At 36.7% G+C, this 27,194-nt stretch overlaps 1 protein-coding gene across 1 annotated transcript; it reads right to left on the bottom strand.

Moving 5' to 3' along the window:
• Positions 1-1,814: 1,814 nt before the first annotated feature.
• Positions 1,815-27,194, bottom strand: ddx39b (DEAD (Asp-Glu-Ala-Asp) box polypeptide 39B). Its single transcript, XM_007231723.3, has 11 exons — positions 27,105-27,194; positions 24,250-24,485; positions 22,173-22,300; positions 20,718-20,810; positions 19,887-20,070; positions 17,741-17,859; positions 13,113-13,244; positions 10,955-11,064; positions 8,343-8,487; positions 7,284-7,431; positions 1,815-2,920 (listed from the first exon to the last, which is right to left on the bottom strand). The coding sequence occupies exons 2-11, from the start codon at positions 24,482-24,484 to the stop codon at positions 2,904-2,906; spliced, it is 1,311 nt and encodes a 436-aa protein (XP_007231785.1). The 5' UTR covers position 24,485; positions 27,105-27,194; the 3' UTR covers positions 1,815-2,903.

Raw genomic sequence — 27,194 nt, 5'->3', positions numbered from 1 at the left:
GCTACACGAGTCTCACAATAAATCTCATATGTTATATGTTAATGTGTTAGTGGCGCGTGGTTAGACCACCATTCAATAGACCCTATGTGTTAGTAAACGCCTTATGTATCGTGTGGGTTAATTTGTCATATAATAGAGTCTGTGTTAGTCACATGCCTGATCAAACAATGTTTTACTATATATGTAAAGAATATATTGTGATTATTGGTTAATATTCTATATAATTGCGTGTAAAATACACTGTGAGTAAAAATGATCAAATGTAAGGTGAGTATTGGTTAATGCATATAAAATACAAGGTTTCGCACAATGATTATGTAATTATAGATACTAAGATAAGTAATCATAACTGAAAGATATTTGTCAATACACTCAAGGTAAAATAAACAGTTACCCTTCAACCTCTAAACCAACACTTTCAGAGAACTCCAGAAACGTTAAAACGTCTTCTCTTAATTCCAGTTTTAGGAGAATTCCACCAATTTACAAACCTATAGATAATCCTTTATTAGTCCCACAGTGGGGAAATTCACATTTTCTTAGATTTCACAAATTCTCTTTTTTCTTTAAAAGGGTATTCTATATTTGTCCCACAATTCCAAACCTGTTTATGGTTTCCTAAATTTGCTAAATAAAAAATATATAAATTCAATTTTATTTAAGAAAAATTCCACACATCTTTCTTTCAAAAATGTTATATAGTTTAAGGTGAATTCCACCAATTTTCATTTTTTCCTAAATTCCAATCTTGTTTAAGGTGAATTTCAGACTTGTTTAAAGGAAATTCCACAAATGTTCTTTTTTTCATTTCTAAATTCCAATCTCATTCCACCTAATTAAGGTGGAAATTTTCATTTTTTTAAAGGTAATTACATCAATTTACAACCCTAACTTCATTTATTTCAAGTTCGTTTAGGGTGAAGTCTTTTTTTTTTATTCTGAATTTCAATCTTATTTAATTGTATTTAACCAAATTTATAACATTACATTTCAATATGGCTTCTACCACTTCTATATATTTTTTTAGAATACCAATTTTTAAGGGTGTTGTACAATTGTTTTTGTTGCCTCCAAAATTCTAATTCTAAGGTGGTTTAAGGGGAATTTTACCAATTTTCACTTTTCTTACCTTGTTTAAGGGCGATTCCGGCAAAATTAAATGTTCGCTTCGATTTTTGTCCTTGAAACAAAGCTGGTTTGGTATAAAATGGTCCATCAGAGAGAAACTTATTGATGGATTTCTTTATTGTGCTGGTGACAGAAACCAGCGGTCGCCATGTCTACAACACAATGTCTCATCCAGATCCATCAGTGAGTTTTATACTGTACATAAAGTCAATGACAGTAAAATGCTGGAGTGAGAATTTCTCTGGGGGACTATTTTGCATTTTTATGAATTTTAAACAATACATTTTAGTCAAAACCTGTTTTAAAGTGTCCCGGACATCAGACAGCGCTGTGTAATAACTTTCAGTAAAGTAGATTTTAGAGGTTCTCTTAAACTCTTTAGACATCTGGCTCCCATTCTTTTATTCCCATGAGATATCAAATCAACGGAGGGGGAAAAATTAACCATCTAATTAGCCAACCGCTATAATTAACCTTTAATCAACCTACTGTCTAGATTAGCGTTCAAACCGTCCTTTAAGAGTCCTTCAACTACTACTTCCACAGTCATTACAGTAACTGTGTGGATTCGCGAGGAGGAAAGAGGCTTGTTCTTGTTGCGACGGCAGCTAATAAAGTGTTTACACTCAGATAAAAGATAAGAAGATAAGACACAGAAGCAGAGGAAATGACACCAGATGAAAGTGCAGAGTTTTAGTTTCGGATTTATTTATGAAATTCAGTCATAGTTTCTGAATACTGGAAAACGGCTTGAGAACTACAGATACCAAAAGTCTTAAAGGTGCATTATGTGAAAATAAATGGGTTTTTTATATTTCCTTTCAGTGCAGACTGAAAGTGTTGTAAACTCAAAATAAGTTAAAATTCGTATGTTGTAGTGTTGTGCGTTTGTGGTCATGCCAGTCAAGACTTTTGTAAAAATAAAAAATGTACAAAATAAAAAGAGCTATTGTTATAAGTGTTTCTTATTTTTAAATGTAACCATGTGATGAGGTTTGGAAGTACATAACGGAAAATAAAGCAATACATAATGCACCTTTAATGCATAGTGTCAGTACTACTGTCATTTCAACACAGTAACATGTACATTTAAAGAGTTACTGAACAAACACTGCTGTGAATCATCAAACAACAACATAGTGTCTCTGACCTCCAACAAATACAGAACATTACTAATTACTGTAGTATTTCTACTTCATACCTTACATTTCTTCATATTTCCCATTCCCATCACTTAGACATGCCTTTATCAAGAGCTAATTATAACACTGTAGTATTTAACTACTTTACATGTATGCATTTCTTCATTTATATGATTGAATCAGAATCAGTGTCTCAACCCAAACATTCAAAAATCTTAAAAACTAAAAAAAAAAAAAAACACACAACAAAAATAAAACGAAAAAAAGAGGAAATGAAGCCACTCTTCCACTTCCATAATAAAAATAGAATCAGTAGCACACGCCCAAGAAAAAAAAAAAAAAAACAGAACAAATTTAGAAATGAAACACTTCTCAAAAAGGTAAATATAATCTTTTACAAACACATACTTTCACTTTTAACACTTCGATATGAACAAGAGTCATTAATAATAAAGCATCAAACAACATCAGAAGCATGTAAGCACCCTTTAAACGCAGGGTTTATAGCTTTCTATCAGTTATACGTCCTCAGCTAAACTTCACTGTAACAGTCAGTCGATGTGAAATGCAAAGCTACTGAAAGCTGCTCTCCCGAACCATCTCCCGCCTCTTCTTCACCACCGCTTATCTCCTTTACCGCGTCTGCTCGACTGGGACAGAAAGAGGAAGAGATGACGCTGGGGTAAATTAAATGATTTTATCACTTCACGAAAAAAAAAAAAAAAACGTGGAAATGTAATAATACTCTTTTTTCAGATACATGTAGCTGCAGCCAACCAATGTGGATTTCTTCATTATGACATTTAAAAAGGAAAAAAAACGAATTAATCTACATGTTTCATTCCATCGTCCTTTTTATTCATTTTAAAATTTCTAGTTGTGGTGTCTAGTATGAATGAATGTCACGTGAGCTGGTTTTTGTGAAAGGTTTTTGTGCTCCGGTGATCCGGTATAACACTGCTTTAGTCCAGTGAAGGAGTAGAAGGGGGGAAGACATGATTGGCTCTGATTGGCTAATAGCACTGTGAGGCAGCGATAGAGACAACAGTTAGAAACTTTTTTAAATAAAGACATTTTACACTTTTACACCTATGTAAACCTAGTTACTTACAAAAAGGTGGGTAGTCCAGGGGCCTCATGTACTGAAGGTGCATGTATGAAATATTGCGTACGCCATATTTCACGCTCACGGTCTGATGTACTAAATTTGACTTGAACGTGTGAAAGTGCGTTCCCCCACGGAAGTTTTGTTTTGGGCGTACGCCTTTTTTTTGTGCGTATGTATTGTGTTTTTGTCATTTGGCGACACTTAGAGGCGATGCATTGAAATTACAACTATTAAGATATCCTTTATGCACACATTGAAGTAAGCATTATTGGGTAAAATAAAGTAAATTAATCAGACAGTTTCATTGTCTTACAGAAATAATCGTTTAACGTGTTTCCACTTAGCCTAGATCAGGTTTGCGCTGGAGTTGTTGGAGATGCAGCGTTGGCATTACTGGAAAATACTGCTAATGGCCGAATTCATTGAGCGCGCATTTTCCGTGACCATTATGTTTTTTTGGCCCATGATGATGACTGGCTTATAAGCAGTTTTAGATTTCCAAGAGGATAAGAAAACAAGCTGAGTGCGTGATGTGTGTCTTTTTGGTAGGCAACTCATTTAAAGCATTTAAATGAAAGCATTTATCTTAGAATAATAAAACTTAAAACATGGGTAATTATACGCTATGCGTATATAATATTATTATTATTATTATTATTAATAATAATAATAATAATAATAATAATAATATAACATTATACTCTGCGTAATTGAGGGAGGAGTCGTGGCAAGTGTGATGCTTTCGTGCATTTGCGCTTGATTTCAAGTTGATTGTGATGTACTAAGAGAAAGTACGTGGAATTCTGCCTACGCACGGTTTGATAAATCCGGATTTTTTTGTGCGTACGGAACTTTTCAGATCTGAGCGTACGGAACATTTTAGTAGGAAGTCCACGCAAGTCTTAGTACATGAGGCCCCAGGTCCAAAAAGTAAAAATTCACCCCGGAGTTTTGTTGGGTTTTTTTTACCAGCTACTGCAGACAATGAAGGTTGAGAAAGAGTTTCATGTGCAGAATCATATACAACTCAGAGAGACCTACTGTATTTCACAAAGAACAAGAAAAAGTGGATTTTAGCATTTTTTTAGCAGGTTTTTTTAAGGGTTCTCTGACTTGTTACTATAGAAGAAACCATTATAGTGTTATGTCATTTAAATAGTCTACTGTATGAAAGCAGAAGGCTGCTCCAGGTAAAAAAAAAACAAAAAAACAATTAAGACACAAATGGCTTTTGAGCTGGTAAGGATATCATATCAGTGATTATATCAGTAGACTTATGTACAACAATGGACTTGTGTGTAGTTAGGGCGGTCTTAAGATGACCTCATACCTTTTATTAGTCCATTATTATAGGTGGAGTTCTTCCTCCAGCATTAAGGGACTGTCTCTTTGCTACTCTCGCCTTGGAATTACATGTTTTGTTTGTTTCTTTCAATTCTTTTTTTTTGTCTTATTTCCAGATTTCATCAAAGCAGCTTTACAACATTTGACTAGACCTGATTTGAATTGTTATAACTCTACAGAGGCTTAACCCTAACCCCAAGAAACCAGTAGTGATGTATGTGTTACAGACTCTTTAAAAGCTGTGTAAAGTTCCTTACAGCACTTTGTCCGCACTTTCTAAGTTCCTAAGTGATATAAATATTGAACATCCTGAGAGGATCACAGGAGTGTGAATCTGTGTTTGTTAATCTGACCTTATTTACAGAATGAAGATGTTCTGGGATAGTGTGTAAGATAAAAACAGATTCATTTATAAGTGTATTTGTGCTTCTACTGGTCTGTTTCAAACATTTCAACAATTCAAATACTTAAATTTTTTTTTGTGAAATGGAAAAATCTGCTTTTAGCTACAGAGTACCTTCAATTTATTACCGAGTGGAAAAAAAGGTTGACTGACTGATTAATAGAAATGTTTAACACCCCATATAACTGGTCTTGATACAGTTTCTAGAACAAAATGTTAAATTACAAGTTATGAAATTGTTGTATCATTTGTGTTTCATCAGGATTTTACTAAAAAAGTTGCGACCTTGATTTAAGTAAGCAAATGATGTGGCGTTGCTGCAGTTGGTCAGGTCTGGGTTCAGCAACAGTATGTGCTGAAAGAATGAGGTCAGCTGACTACCTGAATATACTGAATATAGACCAGGTTATTCCATCAATGGATTTTTTCTTCCTTGATGATACGAGCATATTCCAAGAGAACAATGTCAGGATTCATGGGGCTGGAATTGTGAAAGAGTGATTCACGGAGCATGAGATCATAATTTTTACACATGGATTGTTCACCACAGAGTCCAGACCTTAACCCCATTGAGAATCTGTGGGATGTGCTGGAGAAGACTTTGTGCAGAGGTCAGACAGCACTATCATCAATGCTGCAAGATCTTGGTGAAAAATGAATGAAACACTGGATTAAAATAAATCTTGTAACATTGCAGAAGCTTAAAGAAACAAGGCAGACCAATGAAATATGAGCGTGACCCTTTTTTTTTTTGGTCAAGCAGTATATTTACAGTCATGTTCCCACTATGGGTATGCCATATCACATCATACACTACAATATCTCCAAATATTCTCACACGATAACAAACAAAAAAAATCCATATTTTGGTACTGTGGTATACTTGAAAGCAGCATATTTTTTTTTGTTTTTTTTATTCACTCATAGCTGCATAGTTCTTAGATTCATGACCTTGACCATGCTATTCTATTTTGCTGCTGGTGTGTGTGTGAGTGTGTGTTCCTTGTAAACAGCTCTGTAAATATAGCATTTGTTCCTACTGGGCAGCTTCACGCAATAAATACACAAAGACAAAGTGTAGTTCTGCCTTCAGGGAACAGGGATATGATACAAAGGTGTGACCCAAGCAGATAATGACTTCAGTAAAACACCCGCAAAACACCCTCTTAACAAGTGTGCTCCCTGGGCACCATCCTTCCCCATGTTACCCATGTTATTACAAGCTGTTCTGGGCTAAACTGCTAACTAAGCAAGAATAACATATTAATGTTCATTTTTTTAATTCAAAGATAAGGAATCATCTCTGGATAGATATGAGTAAAGTGATGGATTTTAAATTATGCATCTATACAATTACACAATATGCAGAGATTTTGCCTTAATGCAAAAAAAAGCACTTGTAATGACCAGAGACATTCCTGGTAATGGGAACTTTTATGGAAAAAAAAAAAAAAAACAAGCAGGCTGTGAGGAAAACAAACAAACAAACAAAAACTAAAATCATCCTAAACCTTTAATAGTTTTACATAGGAAAATCTAACTCTAATCTAAATCTAAACTATAGATTCTTACATTTGCTGATATTATTAATTTAGAGCATCGAAGCACATAAATCCATGGTTTTAGCATATCAAAACAATGTTGAAAAAGGTTATAATCTTGACAAATATAAATAGAAGAGGGTATTGGGCCTCATCATTATCTATCAAAGATTAACCTTAATTTGTTCTTGAGAAAAATCCAAACAAAAAAGTCTGTGTCAGATTTAAGATGCATAGTTCACAGCTCTACTCTTTTAAAATGATGGATCCCAATGTCCTTCTAAATTAAAATAAATCCCAAATAAAAAAAACATTTGTAATTTCAATTTGTGAATCTTAAAAACATAAAAAGGCAGGTTTTAAGAAGAAACTTCTTCTTAAGAACAGTTAGTGAATGGGTACTAATGTCTTTAGGCAATACCTAACTACACACAGCACACATTTGTGCTCTTGCTGTTCTTTGAAAAAGAAAAATCTAAAGGAAACAGCAAGCCCTAAAATATACACTATTATACAAAAGACTGAACTAAACATTGTTAAATCAAAACAAAAACATAAATAAAAAACTATAAAAACTGTGATAATGATTACTAATGATCAACAGGCACAGCACTTACTGTAGGATGATATGTCAATCTCCTCTGGAAGCTCGCTGATGTTCACCTCAAACCTGTCCTGAACATCATTCAGTGTACGGGCATCGTTTTCATCAGACACAAACGTTATGGCCAAACCTTTCGTCCCAAACCGGCCTGCTCTCGCCACCTGTGGAAAGAGTATAGGAGAATAACAATAACTCAATTTGAATCCATTTGAAATGCAAATTACCGTGAACATAACTTACATTATTAATAATAATTAACCATAAGGCCCCACAAGGTCGCTACCATCACGCTGTGATGTGACATTTTAGATGAAAGATTCTTTGCATGAAAAGACAACAGCAAACCTTAATAATAATAAATGCAAAACAAGACAAATCATTTATTAAATCCTGTGATTATATAAAGTATCAATGGGGCATATTCTAATACATACATATTGTTGCATGGAAAAACAAACAATCTTACTCTTCACCTACACCTTCATGTGTTGACACATGGAGTTTCAGAGTTATCTACATTTCTGGTGTGTGTTCATTAATTTTTAAAATAATTCTTTAAATTATTTTATTTCAAATTTTCTCCCATTTTTCTCCCAATTTATTTGGCCAACTGTCCAACCCATTCAGCAGCTACTCAGCAGTATATCTCAATCACTAGTAATACCCCAACACCAGGAGTTTGAAGACTAGCACAGGCCTCCTCCGACACATGTAAAGTCAGCCACCACCCCTTTTTTTGATGTGGGGAGAGAGCGCCGTCTACCCACCCAGAGAGAGCAAGCTGCATGACTGGGATTTGAACCAGCGATCTCTCAATCATATTGGCAGCGTTTAGATTGCTAGTCCATTTGGCACCTTTTAAATAATTCTATTATTATAATGTGTTACAATACATTTAACTAATTTGCAAAGCTGGCCAATATTTCATTTACATACAATACTTATATATTTAGGTGAAAAATATTAAGAATCAGCTTGACAATAAAGGTAGTAAAACACTAATCTCAGAATGACTTGGGGTTCTATAGGGTTAATATAAAGTTAATATAGAGTGATATAGAGTGTAACTGACCCTGTGCAGGTATGTGTCAGAATCCTCAGGCATGTCGTAGTTGAAGGCAATGTTGACTCTTTCGATATCCATTCCTCTGCCGAACAGGTTAGTGGCCACAAGGATTCGTCTCTGAAAATCCTTAAACTGCTGATATCGAGCTAGCCTGAAAACAACAAACAATTAAAAACTGCCATATCCACAGTCAGTTTTTTAATAATTGTATTTCAAATTTTTCCCATTTTCTCCCCAATTTACATGGCCAATTACCCAACCCACTCATTAGGACTCCCCCTATCACTAGTAATACCCCAACACCAGGAGGGTGAAGACTAACACATGCTTCCTCCGATACATGTGAAGTCAGCCACCACTTCTTTTCGAGCTGCTGCTGATGCAGCCAGTGTGCTCGGAGGAAAGCGCAGTGACTCGGTTCTGATACATCAGCTCACAGATGCCCTGTGCTGCGGACATCACCGTAGGAGTGATGTGGGAAGAGAGCGCCATCTACCCACCCAGAGGGAGCAGGGCCAATTTTGTTCACTCTGAGCGCCGGCAGCTTGATGGCAAAGCTGCATGAGCTGGGGTTCGAACCTGCGACCTCCCGCTTATAGTGGCAGCGCTTTAGACCGCTGGACCACTCGGCGTCCGCCACAGTCAGTTTCTACGGCCAGGAAAATCATAGCAATTTTCTCTCAGTAGTAAACTAACTTACTCAACTTTTAAACATTAGATTATGTAGGCGTAGTAGGGGTGTAATCATTAAAGGAGAAATCCAGTGTGAAATGGCCTTGTGGTGTAGTAAAACATGATAACGAGTACAAATTGTTGTCAAATAGCATTCCTAAATACAGTGCTTTTAGCTGATGCTCCCGAAAGGCTTTTAATGCTAGTAATTGAGGCATAGCATTGACCATGAAAAGAATGTAGTAAACAGATTGCAAAACTCATTCAGTGAAAATGCATGAACATGATAGAAATATTTTCACACACAGGCATTTCCTGAAACTTTTGCAAGCTGTTCCTCTATCATACCTATTGGTTCTCTGCTTGTCAGTCAACTTATTGTGACCTAATTTTGAGATAGTGGTGCTCGGAGAACTACCTGAGGATACTGTGTGTAGCCATGCATTTTTAAAGTTCTTAGTGCCTTGTTTTAAATGTCAGGGCCTTCAAAATTCTACCAAATGAAGTTTGGAGCTACTATGAGCTTGTTAATGGTGTAAAAATAGCTGATGATGATGTACACTGTCACATCTTTCAACGAAAATCTTTTAATTTGTTATACCATATTTTTATGGGCAGTGATGGGTCGGTGGATAGTACACAGGGATAAAGGATGGTGGGTTTCGATACCCAGGTCCAAAGACAAATGCAAACACAACCGTATTCACAATTTGTGTTGGACACAGATGAAATGTAGCCTCTGCCTTTGCCCATTCAGCAGTGTGTACACACATACACACTAGTGAGCTCACATGCTCAGAACAGTAGGCAGCAATCACTCTACATGTACTTACTGACGAAATAAATTGCACCGAGAAGAATCTGTTGGAATCAAATACAATTTTACATATGTGTATATATGTATTTACACTCTTTTGTGGCAAAACCCAGTGTCTGATTAGATGGATGATCACAAGCGGTCAAACCAGGCTAAACTGCTTGAATTTTTGCACCAGGAGTGGCATAAAGTTATCCAAAAGCAGTGTGTAAGACTGGTGGAGGAGAACATACCAAGATGCATGAAAACTGTGATTAAAAACTTTGACTAAATATTAATTTCTAAACTCTTAAACCTTTATGAATATGAACTTGTTTTCTTTGCATTAATTGAGGTCTGAAAGCTCTGCATCTTTTAGTTATTTCAGCTATTTCTCATTTTTTGCAAATAAATGCTCTGAGAAACTGATTCAGACACTGAAGAGGCCCCTAATTTTTTTCAGAGGTGTATACCCGAGACATAACTGCATGCCATGTTTTGTAGCACACTGGGTGCATTATTTTTGTCTTAATCCTTTTTTGAGACCTTCCATATTGCATCCATCCATGTTGCTGGTGACCTTTTTTCTCTTATACTTTTTATAGCATAGCTAACGTTGCTAAAATAAAAGCTGGTTACCTGGACTTCAAATTTGTTTGATTTTCCTTTTGCCATCTTAGATGTTCTCCTAAGTCTCTGATACTTCACTATTTAGGCTCTTGTTACTGTCCAGCTTATTACCATACCCATAATGAATCACATAAAAAGCACAAACAATAGTCTGAAAAAGGAAGATCTATATTTGTAGATGTAATACAATTAGAAGCCATCTCATCCTTTCAAACTCTAGAACAACACTATGTTTATTTATGAACATATGTGACTGAATGATTCATTATGGATACAAAAAAATATGTACTTTGCATAAAAGTTTATTCATGGAATTCAGCAGCTTCCTACTGGCGTCAGTTCTCAATGTGTTTCACATTAATTTAAATTCATTTTCTACCCTTTTCCATAAAATACACCAAAAGTAGTGTCTGTAAAAATCAGCCATATGAATCAGAAACAGCAGACACGGATTAACCTGGAAAACACTCTGCTTTTCCATTAACAAACATGTTTTTGTCTGAATGTCGCTGTGTCCCACCTTTCCTCCTGGGGCATTGCTCTGTGGATCGCGATGGCAGGAAAATTCTGCTCCACCAGCAGCTGAGCGAGGGCAATGCAGCGCTGCACCGACTTCACGAAGATCACCACCTACAACACCCAAGCACATGCTGCAGTGTGATACCAATTAGCATAGTCATCAGAATAGTAATGTTTTATTTATGCAGCATATTCTCAAACTCAAGGTTACTTTACACAGGAGCAAACCCATGACCCAATGATGAAGCACCAGACAATAATTAACCACAGCAATAGCAAAACTGCAGGGACAGTGAAAGACATACCAAATATTAAGAATAGGATATTCAGCTCTGGAAAAAATTAAGAGATCACTTCAGTTTCTGAATCAGTTTCTCTGATTTTGCTATTTATAGATTTATGTTTGAGTAAAATGAACATTGTTGTTTTATTCTATAAACTCCAGACAACATTTCTCCCAAACTCCAAATAAAATTATTGTCATTTAGAGCATTTATTTGCAGAAAATTAGAAATGTCTGAAATAACAAAAATGATAATGCAAATAATGTAAAGAAAACAAGTTCATATTCATAAAGTTTTAAGAGTTCAGAAATCTTTGGTGGAATAACCCTGGTTTTTAATCACAGTTTTCATGCATCTTGGCATGTTCTCCTCCACCAGTCTTACACACTGCTTTTGGACAACTTTATGCCACTCCTGCTGCAAAATGTCAAGCAGTTCATCTTGGTTTGATGGTTGTGATCATCCATCTTCCTCTTAATTAATTTGGTAAAATCAAGTGTTTTCTTATTTTTTTCCATAGCTGTATGTTGAAAATGTGATATAACACTTTACACATTTCAAAGTATGCAATGCGATACTGATTTGAGGACAATTATCTTCCACTTTTTTACTCATAGTAACAAACACTCCAATAGTTCCCTACATTTTGAATACCAATGTATGATACTGCCCTTTTATACTAAACAGCAAAAAAAAAATGAGACATACAGGTTCTGCATGGCATCTTGTGGCCCATTTACCCACAATGTTGCAACTGGGCCTGTAGATCTTGCAAACTTGTAGGTTGCCGATGCTGGCATCCCGGCTGGTCCCATAAACGCTTGATTGGTCATAAATTTGACAAATGGATAGGCAAAGGAGCAGTTAAAATCTGATGAAGACGTTCCTGGGAATGCCTTGATGTGTGCGGACAAGCATTATCCTGCTGGAAAATGCCAGCTAGGGGCCCTGTCATTAGAGGCAACACATGTGACCGCAGGATGTCCAGCACATATCGCTGGGCTGATAGTGTCCCTCGTATAACTACCAGGATTGATTAAATTCTCTGCATACTTCATGCAAAACAAAATTGCACAAAGCTGAACACACCTTTAAACTCAAGTTTATGAGCTGACATACTTTCTGCGGTTTAAAGTGCCTGATGCCTACGCTCTCAACCAATCAAGTGCTGTTGTGTAGTGCCGTCAGACGCGGAGTTTGCCCAGCTTCCATATCCAACGTACACAACGAAGCCTCTCTGCAATGGCTGATCGTTTTCTTCTTATTTAGTCTGCACCAGTAATCCTGCATGCCAAGTGCATGTTTTTCTTTTGGTCAATATGTGTATTATAAGGATAAAAAGTGGTAGGAACTGGTGGGATAAGTCAAAACCCCTATCCGGATGGGATTAGTTTCTCAGGGGGATGTCTGTGAAAAATATTTCACACTTCTACTCAGTTATAAAACTCTTGCATCCGGACTTCAATTGAAAAAACAGGAGGGTCGGTGAGTTTTTGGATTTCTCGGTCACATGACATCGCGTTCAGTAGCTCCTCCATTTCCAATTGATGTTGTGTTTACATGGATCTCAGTGGAAACATGCACCCAAAGTGTAATTACGGTGTGTGGCAGTGGACGAATAGCTATTTTACTAAACACGAGAGACAGAGTTCAGCAAAAACAGTGGATAATTTAGCTTGTAATTTTCTCAGAGGACATCTGAGAAAAGCACATACATGGTCGTTCCGGACTAGAATAATATCTCAGAGGAAACCCCCATAAAAGAGAAAATTACCCCAGGACCCCCTGAGAAATGAATCCCGTTCAGATAGGGCTTTAGACCTGCAGGTGTTATTTAAATTGTGTTTTAATGATTAGTTTGTACATTGGAGATACCTGGTTGAACTCCAGCACGTCCAGCAGGTCGAAGAGTTTCCTGTTCTTCTCGTTGTCCTTCAGCTTGACGTAATACTGCTGCAGGCCATGCAGAGTCAACTTGGTCTCGTCATCCACAAATATTTCCATCGGCTAGGATAACCAGCAGACGGCGGGAGTAGGTGTGGGATAGCAGGAGGGGTTGAGAGTAGGGGGAGGGGCGTTAAAGGGTGCAGAATGGCACATGGAAGCAGTTAAAGGTGTGAGGACACAGGAAGGTGGGGGTTAATCGTTTGTTCAGTAAGTGTAAAAATAAAAGGAAAGTGTTTGGAAGTGGTTGAGATTAGTGAGCACAAGTAAAACCAAAAATAAAGAGAAGAGAGATGTTTGTGGGTTTCACAAAGGAAAGTGTGAAGAAACAGAGGTAACACAGGAAAGGGGGGGTGGGGAGGAGAGAGAAGGGATGGGGGTTAGATACACCCACCCCTCCCAACCCAAAGCCACTGAGAACACACTCACTCAATCTAAACCAATGACTATAAACACAGATCAAACATATTCTTATTTCTACACCCATTATCCATTTTTTCAACTCAATTGGAAGTATATGACCATTCTATAGTTCTATGATTGCAGACTGTAGTTCTTCTGTTCCTCTTCATACTTTATTATCCTCCTTTCACTCTGTTCTCGAACTGGATAGACCACCAAAGAGCAGCTGTTTTATTTGGGTGGTGGGTCATCTTTAGCACTGCAGGTGACAATAATACAGCAGCAGTGCTGCTGGAGTTTTTAAACACTCATACACTCATTCTCCTCCATATTAGACACTTCTTTCTATTTAGCTGCTCCACCTTGTAGATGTAGAGTCTGAGACAGAAGCTCTGAATCTGTAGCTCTATAGTTTGTGTTGGTCATCCTTCAGCCCTCCATGTGACACTGAGGTGTTTAAAAACTCCAGCAGCACAGCTGTGTCTGATCCACCTCATACAAGCGCAACACACACGCAAACACACCAGCACCATGCTACTCAGTGTCACTGCAGTGCTGAGAATGATCCGTCGCCCAAATAAATAAGTATGCAGAGAAACAGACTACAGTCTGTAATTCCAGTCTGTAAGTACAAAGTGCTTCTATATGCTCAACAAAGCTGATAAAATGAATAATGGGTGTATCGTTATGACCAGAGGAATCTAACTACCGTATTTTTGGCACTATAAGGTGCACTATCAGTGAACGTCTATTTTCTGGTCTATTTTCATATATAATGTGCACTGGATTATAGGGCGCATTTTAAGTGACACTAGTAGTAACTAGTAAGGAACAGGGGTGCCGCCATGTTTTCCTTCTAAATTCAGTAGGACCTTTAAAGCTAAGCTTTTAAGTCATTAAATTCTTAAAAAAAAAACAAAAAAAAAAAAACACCTCAGACAAGTCAGACAAGCCAAATGAGCACTGGATGTTAATCTACACAGATTTCTCTCCTTAAAATGATTTATTTGGGTGAGTAAAGCGCTTCTGTTTATTTACAATAAGCTTAGATTTACTGATTTCCACTAAAGCTGGAGCATTAGCATTAGCGGCTAACCGATACAGAGAATTTTTTTAATTCATACACAATTCGCACCGGATTATAAGGCGCACTGATGATTTTTGGGAAAATTAAAGGATTTTAATTGCGCCTTATAGTGCAAAAAACATGGTGTTATAAATACTACTACATATGCCTATGTACAGTCATTGGTCTAAGCTAAGCAATAAAGAAGTGCAATAAATTCTGTTTACTTTTCACAATTTAATCACCTTTCAGGCTAATTCATCTGCATATTTGCAATGAAATTTGCTTAAGATTACTCATTTGGATGGCTCCTGTTCTTTGTTCAAGTTCATAAAACCGCCCAATTTGATACACGACAACAAACAGCCATTGACTTTCTACATAGCAATTTATAAAAATAAAGATAAAACCTGAAAATATTATCACTGCACCCACGCCAACACTCACTCAACAATTCAAGAGTGCGCATTCAACGAGGAACAATGCTTTGAGTAATCGGGCAATTTAGCGGAGGGCCAGATGTGGACTGACACGGACACTAATGAAAGTGCAAACACTTCCCGCCATCAGTCTTCAGCTTCATCGTTGAATGCGCAGCGCTCCACTTACCTGCAGGAGCCTCGCAGTGTAAGCCGTGCTTTATCAGCCGACTCACCGCCTGTCAGAAATACTCTATTTGTCCTGACAGGAGCACGGCGCTTTCTGTCTAAAGCCTCATCTCAAATCAGATATCCTCCTTATCCCAAGGCGCACTGACCGCAGATCAGTGTTCACTCTGTGATTGAACATGACCGAGATCAGTATAGCCAAGGGAGGGAAGGATTTTGAGGTGGGCTGTGTGGAAAACAGGTCCCCGTCTCTTTTACCTGTCATTCAATTATAGCTGCATCGCCTGTAGTCTGCAGAACTGACTGTACTGTACAAACCTGGGGCCAGACTCTGTTCTAGTGTTTTTTTTTTTTTTTTGCTTATCAATATAGTCTCATCAGTCTGACCAGCTAACAACACTTTTTAGTGTTATGCTAAGGTGGTAATAGCAAAACACTGGGCTAAAAAATTAACTCAGCAATGCTTATTGCCCTTAGACTAGTTAGTGTAAATAGTAGTGGCCTCCCCCTAGACTCAGGAAGTGGAATTAGTGCTGACCTCTAGAGGACAGGCTTTACACATGCATTTCTGGACAAGCTGAGAGATACAGAACAGTACTAAACAGTAATAAAAACATGGACAAAATAATTTTCTGGCTTGAGCTGCTTGGAGGTGGTATCTAACCTTTACTAAAGTCTACTACACCCACAGATAAAGACTGAAGATATGACAGTATGCCGTCTTCTATTAGTTGTGAATTGCCAGTTATGATTGAAGATATTGGGCTAAGACTGTCTTAAGTTTGAATTTTGAGACTTTGGTCTACTCCCTCACCTCATCAGCTTGTGTCTGTTTACTGCATCTAGGCCTATCCAGGCATAAGCCAATACTCCTCATGATGATGTACTTGGGCTGGTTCTTCTTATTATCAGTTAGGGATGTAGATGGCTTCCATTCAGATGGCTGGAAAGTGGTGCCTTTCATATTTGAAGACCCTGAAGACCGTGGTAGAGTTATCTTTGTGTTATTTTCATTACTATGTGAGTCTCAGCCGACAACCCGCGCATCTCTCTCCTCTTTCCTCCAGCTTTCTTCATCATCTCATCCTTCCCGCGACTTCTTCCGCATCCTAAGCCTCCCTCACACTAGCCTCTCCTCACACCCGCGCACTCTCTCTCTCTCTCTCTCTCTCTCTCTTCCGATTTAAGCCTCCACTAGAGCTTTTCTTTTCATTGGGTGCAGACGAAGCACTGTTGGAGCTGTGGTTTGGCGTATTCACGCCTTGACGAAGTATTCGTCCATCTTCGGACAGCTGTCTTTGATTCACTCAGCTATGACTCAGAGCTGCCACCTCTAGGCAGGACAAAAGACTTTTTTTCTTTACAACTCTGGAGCAGATTTTAGACTCAAAAAGGCTAAACGAGGCTGATTTAATTGCATTGTCTTCTTTGTTGAGAGGAGAATTAACGGCAAAGCCTGTTGAGTTCTGTTTTCCCTATCGGCCCTGTTTAACTTTGCCTTCTTTGTTTGTTTTGGGTATAATTTGTGTTTCACTTAATTAGCTCCGCTCTGCACTCAGGAGCCTTAGACTATAGCCTGCTAACCTCATGCGGTTCCACCTGGAGCTCGCGCTAATGAAAGGACAGGAGGATTTGTGGGCACTAAGCTCCAGGCTGACAGGGCCGCCAACTGCCTTAATAAACAGAAAATAAAAAAGGAAACAATGGAAAGCTGGAAGTCTTCCTGCTTTGTGATTTTTTTTTTTTTCAGCATGTCAGGTTTTCATTAGGAATCTCGCACGCTCTCGATCCCCTGCTTTCTATCTTCCTTTCAATCTGTGTTTGAAAGTCACATGGTGGTTTGTTTGGGCTCTATTGTTAGCCTAATTATACCCATTTCTTTGGCCTGCATAAATAAAAGCCTCCCATAAATGGAAGCACCTGAGTGCTTCAAAAACGAGTGCGTTTGAAGAGCACGATAATTACAGCCCTTCTTCTGGTTTCCAATTACTGCACAATATGCTACTCACTAATTCTAAGGTAATTTGACAAATCTAAGAGCTCCCAGTGTCCTAGGGTTTGGAGTAAGCAGTGTGCTGTGGTCCGTGTAGGTTCCTCTAAAATAGTAGCTTGGCAGGGCATTTTCTGGAAGCGATCCCTATTTGTTTTTGCAGCAGAATGGACTGGATGGAGGCTCTATTATCTATGAGCCGTTCTCCCACTGCCAAATACAGAAAGGCAACAATGTGCCAACTGTGACTGTGGCAGTGCCAGCCAAAGAACGGATTTAAGGCATGTACACTGTGCCCATGTTAGCCAGCAGCCTGTTACTAGCACAGAAAGTAGTACGGGGCATTTAGCTCAAATCTACAACTTTAAGTAGTTTTGACCTGACTCCTCCCCTATCGTCACCCGCTTCTGATTTTAAAGGCGGGGTCTTTAGCAAAGAGGAGGGTCAGTGGGAGGAGCTCTTGACGTGGTAAAAGAGGAGGATGTGTATTTACATCTTGCATGAACTTTCGGCAGACGGGGCGGATTTCTTTGCTCAGGGTGGCACTGAACATCATGACCTGCTTCTCGTGAGGGGTCATGCGGAAGATCTCCTGGACGTCACGGCGCATGTCTGAGAAGAGAAAGACAAAAAAACAGAGTTTAAGGATAATCCATAATCATCCATAATCATCCATATTATAATCCAACTGTGATAACAGTTCTGGCCTTATACAAACAAAATACTAATAAAAAAAATAATAAAGTTCTTTGAATGATGCCAGAGAATAACCACTTTTGGTTCTGTAAGGAACCCTGTTTATGCAGTAAAGATAGGATTGACAAATTTTACCAGAATTATTTGTCTTTGGCTGAAACTGAACAAAATGAAACATTTGGATGAAGACATATTTAAGAACATTTTACCATTTTTCATAGTTGAATAAATTAAACAGCCTAAATGTATTTTTGAAAAACATTGAGATATAACTACATATTTAACACCTCGCTATTAATCCTTAGCTAACAATATCTTACCAGACACACCAACAAAGCACAATATATTTACCTCTGCAGAACTATACCACTCATTAATTTATATCACAAAAATCACATAACAGACCGTCACAAATACTTTATTTTATCAGAATAAAGTTATATGTATTTAATAATTTATCATTTACAAGTGCCACAATTAAGTTGTGTTCACAATTACAGACCCAGTAATTAACTAAAGTCTGCTGAATACTGAAACTATTGTTTTTGGCAGTTGTCATCCAAACATTTTCGGTTGCCAAATAATCAGTACATCCCTAGTAACAGGAATATCTGAACGTGAAGATCTGACTTTTAAAAAAAGTAAAAAAAAAAAAAAAAAAACTTGATTAAAAGTAAAGGTTTCTTACCATGTTAACCTTTCTTCTTCCTCACACATTACAAACTTTACAGAAAAAAAATATTCTTCTACTGCATCACATAAATAATCTTTTGAATTATCTTTATTTTTCCAAGGAGGATAAAGAGTGCCTGTCTTTTCATTGTAGTTACAGAGACCTTCACACATTTAAATGAATGTGCCAGATTCAATAACTCCATCCATTGTATAAAAAGCTGTTAGAGCGCTCCTGACAGCCAAAAAATGACTTCTGACAAGAAACATTATAATAAACAGCACAAGAACAAACTACAAGCAAGAGTCAATAAATTTAAGATTCAATAAATCTAACCAAATTTCCTCAATAAAAGAAACACATCTTTAAGATCCTGTCTTATGATGCAGGATTTATAGCTTTACCCAGTTAAATACTTAAACTTCGACCTAATCCTGGATTATTTGTCTCTTTACCATTATGTAATGACCAGGGACAATAATCATTTGCAATTCCAAACAAGACTGAGCTTCTGGGGATTTTCGGAAATGTTTGTTCTGTTTAAATTATTTATAGTACACCTACAACAGAAATGTGCCATTTTTTATTTATTTATTTCTAATTTTTTCCTATTTTTTTTCCCCCAAGTTAGCTAGTTGTCCCAACCATCACTGGTGATGCCCCAACACCAGGAGATTGAAGACTAACACATGCCTCCTCCGATACATATAAAGTAAACCACCACCTCTTTTCAAACTGCTGCTGATGCAGCATTGCTGAGTATCCAGCGCACTCGGAGGAAAGCGCAGCGAATCAGTTCTGACACATCAGCTCACAGATGCCTTGTGCTGATTGACATCAGCCTTTGGAGTGATGTGGGGAGAGAGCGCCATCTACCCACCCAGAGAGAGCAAGACCAATTGTGCTCTCTTAGGGGCTCTGTTAGCCGATGGCAAGCTGCATTAACAGGATAACTAAACTGAAACTCATGTATAACACTGCACTTCAGTGGATTGGATTTACTGCTCCTTAAAGCTAACTGGTAAAATTCATACATAAGGTACACTGTTGATTTTTGGGGAAATTAAAGAATTTTAAGTGCGCTTCATAGTGCGAAAAATACTGTAATTTTATGCGCAGATCTAATCACTTCATTTTCTAAAGTTTTATGCTATTATATTTATATTCCTTGTCACCCCATCCCTAGTATATAGTGCTCAAAGCAGCTGAAATGATCTCATCTGTACAATGCTTTCAAGGGAATTTAAGGGAAATTTTAAACATCTCTCACCAAGTTGTTCCAGCATCTTGTCGCACTCGTCCAGGATGAAATGTTTGATGTGTCGCAGGTTAAGGCTCTTGTTGCGGGACAGGGCCAGGATACGGCCAGGAGTTCCCACCACCACATGAGGGCTCTCTCTCTTCAACACCTCCTCATCCTTCTTTATAGACAATCCACCAAAGAACACTGCCACCTCGGGGAGAGAGAGGAAGACAAACCAATCAAAAAACTAAATAAAGCACAAAAAAAACCCTACATGACCAACAGTTCAACTGCAAAAGGTAAAGTAGCTGAGATAAGCCTTCAAAGTGTAAGACGGTGGTTTTCAACTTGTGGGCTGCAGAAGCACTGCAAAAATGTTTTTTTTTTCTATTTAGCAAAGTAACATTTTTTTCCAATAAATAGATATAGACCTTGTTTAAGATGTGAGACAAAACATGTATAGGTCGAGCTTGTTGATTGTTTCGTTGACAGGCAGAGATAGCTTGTAGATTAACAAGCTATCTATTTACATTATTAGTGAGAGTCTGAGTGAAGCAATTTCCTGTGGTAAGTGTTTTACATGCACATCCTGGATAAACGGTTAAAAAGAGGGACCATCTACAAGTGGGGCAGTCACAGTATCTCTGAGACAACCGAGAAAAGCAAGCATAAATCGAAACAAAGAAAATAAATCACTGTGGGGAGGTGAATTGCCTAAGGTCTAAGGTTTTCTATGCAGGATAATAGCAAGTTTTAATAAATGAATAATAAACTTGGAGCTGAAGTTTACAATATGTTAATGTTCATACTGCACCTAGACACAAACGTATGTAAACATATGTAAAAAAAATGTCCTACCTTGACAGCAGGCATGTACTTGGAGAAGCGCTCATACTCTTTGCTGATCTGGAACGCCAGCTCTCGGGTATGACACATTACCAGTACCGATACCTGCAAATGAGAAATGATTGATTTATTCTTTTTTAGAAGAATTTCAGAAGTAGTAGTAGTAGTAGTAGATGTAAACAAAGTCATTTAAAGTGATTTGATAAAGAAATTTTTCAGTACAACAGTGTACAGTGGTGGTGATAACCTAGATAAAATATTAAAAACTTAAATAGTGTTTGTTATCCAAAACATAACTAGTTTCTGTTGAGAAGTACTGCCAATACAATTGGATTCTCTGGAGCAGGTAAATATAAGAAACTAGGGGGTGAAAAAATTACTTAAGTAATTTAACTTATAATAAATCAATGAGATTAACATTAATGTACCTTAATAACATAACAACAGCGCTGTGGAGTGCTGATTATTATTAATACTGTCTAATGTGTGTGGTTAGACAAGTTCTAGACTTTATGTAATCAGTAAACACAGCGCTATGGAGTTTATAAATTAATACATGCTAATGTAAGCTGGCCAATAACTTACTGTATTGTCATTTAGCTAAGATGTACAACATAAAGCCAATGTTTATGCCTTTCTTATTGATTAACAACCTATATTTAATACTTACAAGAAATTCTAAGTTAAAATAATTTAACTTAATTTATTAATTATCAAATTATTACTTGTGGTATTTATGTCTATTTTGTGTTTTATTTATTTCTATATGTGTTTGCTATGTGGAAATATATGTTGTGAATTTAAAAATTAAACCAATTTGTCATTCATTACTAAGTAAACTTTCTTATTTTATGAAATCTCTTATTTTACGTTTTATCCGATTCCTCGATTAATCAAAATTATTTTTCAGTAGAGTACTTAATTACTAAAATGCAGGCCTATAAGACACATACTGGCATACTGCTAAATGCCACGCCTGGACTAAAAGGGTATTGAGTTGTGGAGAAATATGGCAAAATCTTTTATAACGTCTTTCCTGGACAGTAGCGAGAGTTACTCCAACAAATGAAGGACAACCTTCTTTAAATGACCTTGATTTCAGGAAATCAAGAATAAGAATGAACAGGTGTCATAATACTTTTGTCCATATGGTGTACATGTTTTCTTGGATTTCCACTATTATTTTGCCCTCTACTTTATTTATTTCTGAATATATAAACATAAATCTCAATTCTATCAATAAAACAATATCTCTGGAATCAGGTAAAATGTTAGCGACTTTTTAGTAATATCTTATAAAGATAAAAGAGGAAATAAAAAGGTCTAGGTTCTATTACCGCTATTGGAAACAAATTATCTCAATAATTCATTAACAATCCACTCTAAATGACTCTGTTCACATCTTAAACATTTAATTACGCAAGAAAAACCCATTTTAGATTTACGAAACTTATGTTTCTGATTTACCTGCCCAGTCACTGGCTCCAGCTGCTGTAGTGTAGCCAACACGAACACAGCTGTCTTCCCCATACCAGACTTAGCCTGGCATAACACATCCATTCCCAAAATGGCCTGAGGAATGCACTCGTGCTGGACTGTAATCACAAACAGAGAGAACATGTTCTATGCAGCTTTAGTGTTCTTCTGAAAGTCAATCCAAAACCCCAAAAAAGTAAATAGCCTGGTCTGTGTTAGCAGACATTCATTAAGAGTCACCTGAGATAAGTGCCACTGACATACAGCAATCCTGTTTCATTTGATTGATTTCTTATTGAACAACACAGCTTTTTTGTGAGTTAGGATGGAAAAAGACAAGTGAAAAAAGTTTTTTTTTCGCATTTTTTTCTAGTTTTTCCTTGTTTCGCTCTATTTTGTTTTATCAAATCGATAATCATTGGCAAAATAAAACTAGTAGGATCTTGAAATTGTTACATTTAGTGGTGTGTTCCCATTCTGCTGTCAGCAGAGCTGCATGATCACCAAAAACTAATTTAAAAGCCTCTTTGAAGCAGATCAGAGCCATTTGGAAACAGGTATCAGTGAAAGAGATGAGATTCTAAACACATCTGACCTTTCTGTGAAAAGACTAACACATAGCAATGACAGACATTTGGCTCAAATTTAAATATTTACCCAGAAACAGAGCAGAACCTTGAACATTTTTTCTTACTTGTACTGATAACTCCTATTTTGCATTTTTTAATTTAAATAAAAAAAGCTGGACATGTTTTTAATGTGGCCTAAAACATCTTGTATCTGATAAGCACATATAAAACAAAGTTACTTCTGAGAAAGTCACAACACAAATTAAATAACAGTATTATGATTGACAATATGATTAAAAATATAACATCACAATATAGCGACTGCCGAAAAGCAATGTCTCTCAAATGTAAAGCCACCACAGGTCTAGCACCTCTGCTGGCTGGTTGCAGTATGAAGTGTAGCTCTAACTGTCTATGAACATCTTTAAACGTGACGTTTAATCACTGGTGTGTGCTGATAGACTCTCTCGCAGCAGCTCATGGTTTTTAACTCAAACATAGTAACTTCAGTTTACATGAAACGGCAAATCAAACTGAGCTGAGCATATTCTTTATCACAATGTCAAAATTGTTCATGATATACAGCTCTGAAAAAATTTAAATGACCACTTTAATTTCTGAATCAGTTTCTCTGATTTTGCTATTTATAGGTATAGGTATGTTTGAGTCAGATGAAAATTGTTGTTTTATTCTATAAACTATGGACAACATTTCTCTCAAATTCCAAATCTAAATATTATTTTATGTAATTTAGAGTATTTATCTGCAATTAAATGAGAAATGGCTGAAATAACAAAGACGATGCAGAGCTTTCAGACCTCAAATAATGCAAAGAAAACAAGTTTCAGAAATCAATATTTCGTGGAATCATCTGGTTTTTAATCACAGTTTTCATGCATCTTGGCATGTTCTTCTCCACCAGTCTTACATGCTGCTTTTGGATAACTTTATGCCACTCCTGATGCAAAAATCAAAGCAGTTCAGCTTGGTTTGATGGCTTGTGAGCATCTATTTCCCTCTTGATTATATTCCAGAGGTTTACATTTTTTAAGTGGTCTCTTATTTTTTTCCAGAGCTGTATAATAAAACACTGTCATACTGCCCACCTTTAAAATATTACTATAATAGTAGGGTAGTAGTAATAAATATGTATGTAAAATATATCACCATATTTCATCTTAAATTGAAAAGAGCACAATTAATCTTTAGTTGAAATAAGTGCATCACAGTAAACATAACTAAATATAGTACAGTGCAAAACATGCCAGTCTATCTTTCTCTGCCGTATTGCCTGAGAGTCTTAATTAGGTAACACTGTGTGCTAGAGAAAACCATCTGGACAGATGCACAGCTGTAAACAAACTCTTCAGTACGTCACTATTTCCCTCAAGACCAGTCTGCCTTGCTTGTGTTTTGTTGTTTCTTTGGACTTGAATTTGCACAGCAGGTGGAATTCTACTCTTCTCACTTTGGCTAAAGATTTCCTTCATTCTGCTCACCTTCAGACGGATGCTCAAAGCCACAGTCCACTATGGCCCTCAGAAGCTCAGGCTTCAGAAGAAAGTCCCTGAACCCTGAGGAGTGGATGGACACATAAGAGCCTTTGACCCCCTCCTTTCTTATGGTCATGGCACCACTGTCACCGGCAAGCGTTCCATCCCCGACGCCACCTGCTGCATCTACTTCATCCTCCTCATAGTCTAACAGCTCGTTCTCCACGTCGTTCTCAGTCATTCTGAAAAAGGGGAAAACACTAATTAAACATTTAGCCTGTAGATCATTACCCTGAGAGCAAAGAACGGTATACGGATATATGAATAGAATACAAACATAATATACATATTTAATTTAAGTCAAGTTTAATACAAACAATAAATATAAAATCATAATTTTGAATCAATGTTTGAATCAAAGTTTACACATAAATAAATTCTGGCAATCAACATTGTTTCAACATATGTAAATGTTGATTCGGGAGCTGAGTGGTACAGCAAGCTAAGTGCTGCAACTATGATCAGGAGATTGCTGGTTTGAATCCAGGACATGCAGCTTGCCATCTGCTGCCAGAGCCCCGAGAGAGCACAACTGGCTTTGCACTCTCTAGGTGGGTAGATGGCGCTCTTTTCCCCTGATCACAGAGACTGACATGACTTTATTCCTTTCAGCAATATTTGCTGCACTCTAAAAAACTATAAACTATCTACCTCAGTAACTGCTGTGATTATATATGTTCTATATGTTACAGTATGTTACACATCTCTGCACCTTATCCTCACTAAACACTCTATTATACCGTATCGGTACTGCACTGTCCTGTCTTTAAATTGTCTCGTCTTTTGTATTTATTGTATTTATTATTATTTAGTGTTATAATTTTATCTGTCGTCACTCCTGCACTTTATGTTGTCTATTGCTTGTTGTTCTATGTTGCACCATGGTTCCGGAGGAACGTAATTTTATTAAACTGTGTACCTGTACTCAGATGTAATGACAATAAAAGCCTTGACTTGACTTGACTTGACTTGATCAGCACAAGGCACCTGTGAGCTGATGTATCAGAATCAAATTGCTGCGCTTATGCTCTGATAAAATACTGACTGATACTATATTAGGATACTGATATATAGCTGCTCAAAAAGGCACGAACAGTAAAACTGATGTAAGTAAACATCTGCACTGCAAAATCTAAACATGAAGGGAAGTCATACAATATTATATTGCCCAAGCAATAAGAAGATTTTGTAAAGAAACATTATTCTGTAAGTATCAACATAACTGTGTTCAAATTGTTAAATATAAATATTATTTTATGATACACAAAATGAGTATTTCTCGAATTGTATTATGATTAGGCATTTAAATGTGTTGATATTTACTTAATTAAAGGATCAATATTTGCAGATATCATATTCTTTATTACAGTTTAAGACAAGCCTAATATGCACATATTCCTTAAAAGCTATTTTGCCATCAATTTGTAGCTTTTACAGTAAAGTATTGACATTTTAGAGACTCTGTATTGTATGCTAAGATACTAAGGTTCTGTTTAACCTGTATTAACTATTTAGTAGGGATGCTAGGGGTGGGCAATATTATATCGTATACAATATATCGTGACACAGAAATATCGTGATATTAAAAAATCCATATCGTGATAATAGGGCTGTTCTGTCTTAAAAGTAGTCTATTATTTACTGTGAAGCTTTAGGTGTATTTATTGTATAATTGTTTTAGTTTGCAGTTTATATGCATGCACTAAATATTCTGCAATATTTTTGCTGCATTATATTATTTTATGCTATATTATTTATTTTGCCACATTATGATTATGCTGTTATACTCTTATACTATATTCCTGAAATTAATTAATTATTTTAGTTTTCCTACATCGCCAAGTATATAGTTACCGCAAAACTACCCTGAAATATCGTGATATTATTTTATAGACATATTGCCCACCCCTAAGTGATGCACAATGATATCGGCCAATACTATTATTTTTTTAGAATATTCAGCAATGATATGGAAATATGGCTATTATTTTAAACCAATACTTACTTACATATTTATTGTATTCCAGAATTTTTTATTATAAATGTGTATATCGGATATAGACATCGGCCCAGAATTTTCACATCGCTTCGTCCCTACTATTTAGAAAGATAAAAAAGAAGATCATATGATTAATTATCTGTAAATTAGATTTAGTAAATATTTGGTAAAATCTCAATTGCTAATGTCATCACTAGTCACAATCCCAAACCAAATAAAAAAAAATATAAAATTTTTACATAAAAATATAAAAAAACATCTGAAACTGAATATAAATTAGTTAATATTATTTTTTTATAGCTTCTCCAAGTGTCCTGTATGAGACTTTAAAGCCCTCAAATTTTCAGAATGTAATTAAGTTATTTTACTGCAGAAAAAAGGGTTTTGTATCACCTGCACCTGTAGCTCGTATACGGGAGAAGGCATTAGGCACATATGGCAACAACCAACGTGTTTTGCTATTTAAAAAAGCAGTAATAATATTGTACCATAGCAATTTTATATGAAAATATAATCAATACATATATAATCAATACTGCACAGCCTTGATGGGCAACATTAAATATAATACCCACAGCTGACGGATATGACCATATTAATTATAAAAATGATTGTAATGAATGGATGAAGTTTGCAGGTTTCAGTATATCAGCTGCACAGGGCTGCTGTGTATATATCTGCAGCAGCATGTGTTTACAGAGCAGCTCACACGCGCTGCTGCACTACAGACTGGTGCACAGAACAACACAGCCAGCGCTGCATGTGTTTAACCGCATTTTATCAGATATAAACCCTCATTTACCTGGATTAACTGTGAGACACTCCGCGGTGTGTTTTTATTTCACCTGCTCGCTGCTGCTGCTCCCCTGCACGTCATTTGCTCTGAGACGAA

The sequence above is a fragment of the Astyanax mexicanus genome, chromosome 3 (genome assembly GCF_023375975.1).
Source record: "Astyanax mexicanus isolate ESR-SI-001 chromosome 3, AstMex3_surface, whole genome shotgun sequence".
Lineage (NCBI taxonomy): Eukaryota > Metazoa > Chordata > Actinopteri > Characiformes > Acestrorhamphidae > Astyanax > Astyanax mexicanus.
Note: the sequence above shows the minus strand (reverse complement) of the source record. Positions and strands in the feature narration are given on the sequence as shown.